At 68.2% G+C, this 1,456-nt stretch overlaps 1 protein-coding gene across 1 annotated transcript in view; it reads left to right on the top strand.

Moving 5' to 3' along the window:
• Positions 1-1,456, top strand: part of TRIM46 (tripartite motif containing 46) — a 10,331-nt gene that overhangs the window by 6,640 nt on the left and 2,235 nt on the right. The window contains 5 exon segments of the mRNA XM_009274460.1: positions 34-207; positions 323-466; positions 613-708; positions 828-1,081; positions 1,198-1,319. Of these exon segments, the coding sequence (XP_009272735.1) occupies positions 34-207; positions 323-466; positions 613-708; positions 828-1,081; positions 1,198-1,319 (790 nt within the window).

Below are 1,456 nucleotides of genomic sequence, written 5' to 3'. Positions count from 1 at the left end.
CGGGTGGTGGAACGCTACCGCCAGACCATCAACATCAGCGCCGCCATCATGTGCCAGTTCTGCAAGCCCCCGCAGCTGGAGGCCACCAAGGGCTGCACTGAGTGCAAGTCCAGCTTCTGCAATGAGTGTTTCAAGCTCTACCACCCCTGGGGCACCCAGAAAGCCCAGCACGAGCCCACGCCCCCCACCCTCACCTTCCGCCCTAAGGTACGGCCTCCCCGTCGGGGTCTTCCTTCCCCGCTCGGGGTTTTGTGGGTGCCGGGGGGAGCCCCTGGAGGGGGACGGGCGCGGAGCCCCGCTGAGCTCTCCTGTGCCCGCGCAGGGGCTGATGTGCCCGGAGCACAAGGAAGAGGTGACTCACTACTGCAAGACCTGCCAGCGGCTGGTGTGCCAGCTCTGCCGCGTGCGACGCACTCACACCAGCCACAAGATCACCCCGGTGCTCAGCGCCTACCAGGCCCTCAGGGTAAAGGCCGTGGGGGCCAGGCTTGGGGCAGGGACAGGGCTCGGCGGGGAGGAATCGGGGGCACTGGCGGAGCCCCAGCACAGATGGGGTGTGTAGGTCGGGGGCGTGGGGGTTGCCGGCACCTCGCCTCACCTCCTTCCCTGCAGGAGAAGCTGACGAAGAGCCTCGCCTACATCCTGAGCAGCCAGGACACGGTGCAGACCCAGATTGCCGAGCTGGAGGAGACGGTGAAACACACAGAGGTGAGGGCGGAAGGTGCCTGCCCCTCCCTGAGCTGTCCCTAGGTGGGGGGTGGCACTGCCAGGCGGGTCCCCTCTCTGCCCCGGGGCGTGCGGCACACGGACCCTGCCGTGCTTGGCAGGTGAATGGCTCGCAGGCCAAGGAGGAGGTGTCGCAGCTGATCCAGGGGCTATGTGCCATGCTGGAGGAGAAGCGGGCGACCCTGCTGCAGGCGATCGAGGAGTGCCAGCAGGAGCGGCTGGCCAGCCTGCACTGCCAGATCCAGGAGCACCAGGCCATGCTGGAGAACTCGGGCATGGTGGGCTACGCCCAGGAGGTGCTGAAGGAGACCGACCACCCCTGCTTCGTCCAGGCTGCCAAGCAGCTGCACAACAGGTACCGGGGCCGCAGGGATCCTGGCAGGCATGGGGCTGCCAGGGCGGGCAGGGCCCTGTGGTGCCCAAGGTGGCCGCCGCATACCACCCTGATGTCCCTGTTCTCCTGTGCCGCAGGATCCTCAGGGCTACCGACTCGCTGCAGAGCTTCCGTCCTGCGGCCACGGCCTCTTTCAGCCACTTCCAGCTGGACGTCAGCAGGGAGCTGAAGCTGCTCACCGACCTGGCCTTCATCCGAGGTAAAGGCAGCAGGACCCGGGCACCGGCTGTGCCCCATGCGGAGGTGCAGCCCCTGCGGGCAGAGCGGCTCCCTGCCCGCCTTGGAGCCGGAGCTCAGCCATGGCCGCGGAGGGCTGCGCTCGGCAGGCGCTCGCGG

The sequence above is a fragment of the Aptenodytes forsteri genome, unplaced genomic scaffold, assembly GCF_000699145.1.
Source record: "Aptenodytes forsteri isolate BGI_AS27 unplaced genomic scaffold, ASM69914v1 Scaffold624, whole genome shotgun sequence".
NCBI classification, from domain to species: Eukaryota; Metazoa; Chordata; class Aves; order Sphenisciformes; family Spheniscidae; genus Aptenodytes; species Aptenodytes forsteri.
The sequence above is the reverse complement of the archived record's forward strand: the minus strand, read 5'-3'. Positions and strand labels throughout refer to the sequence as shown.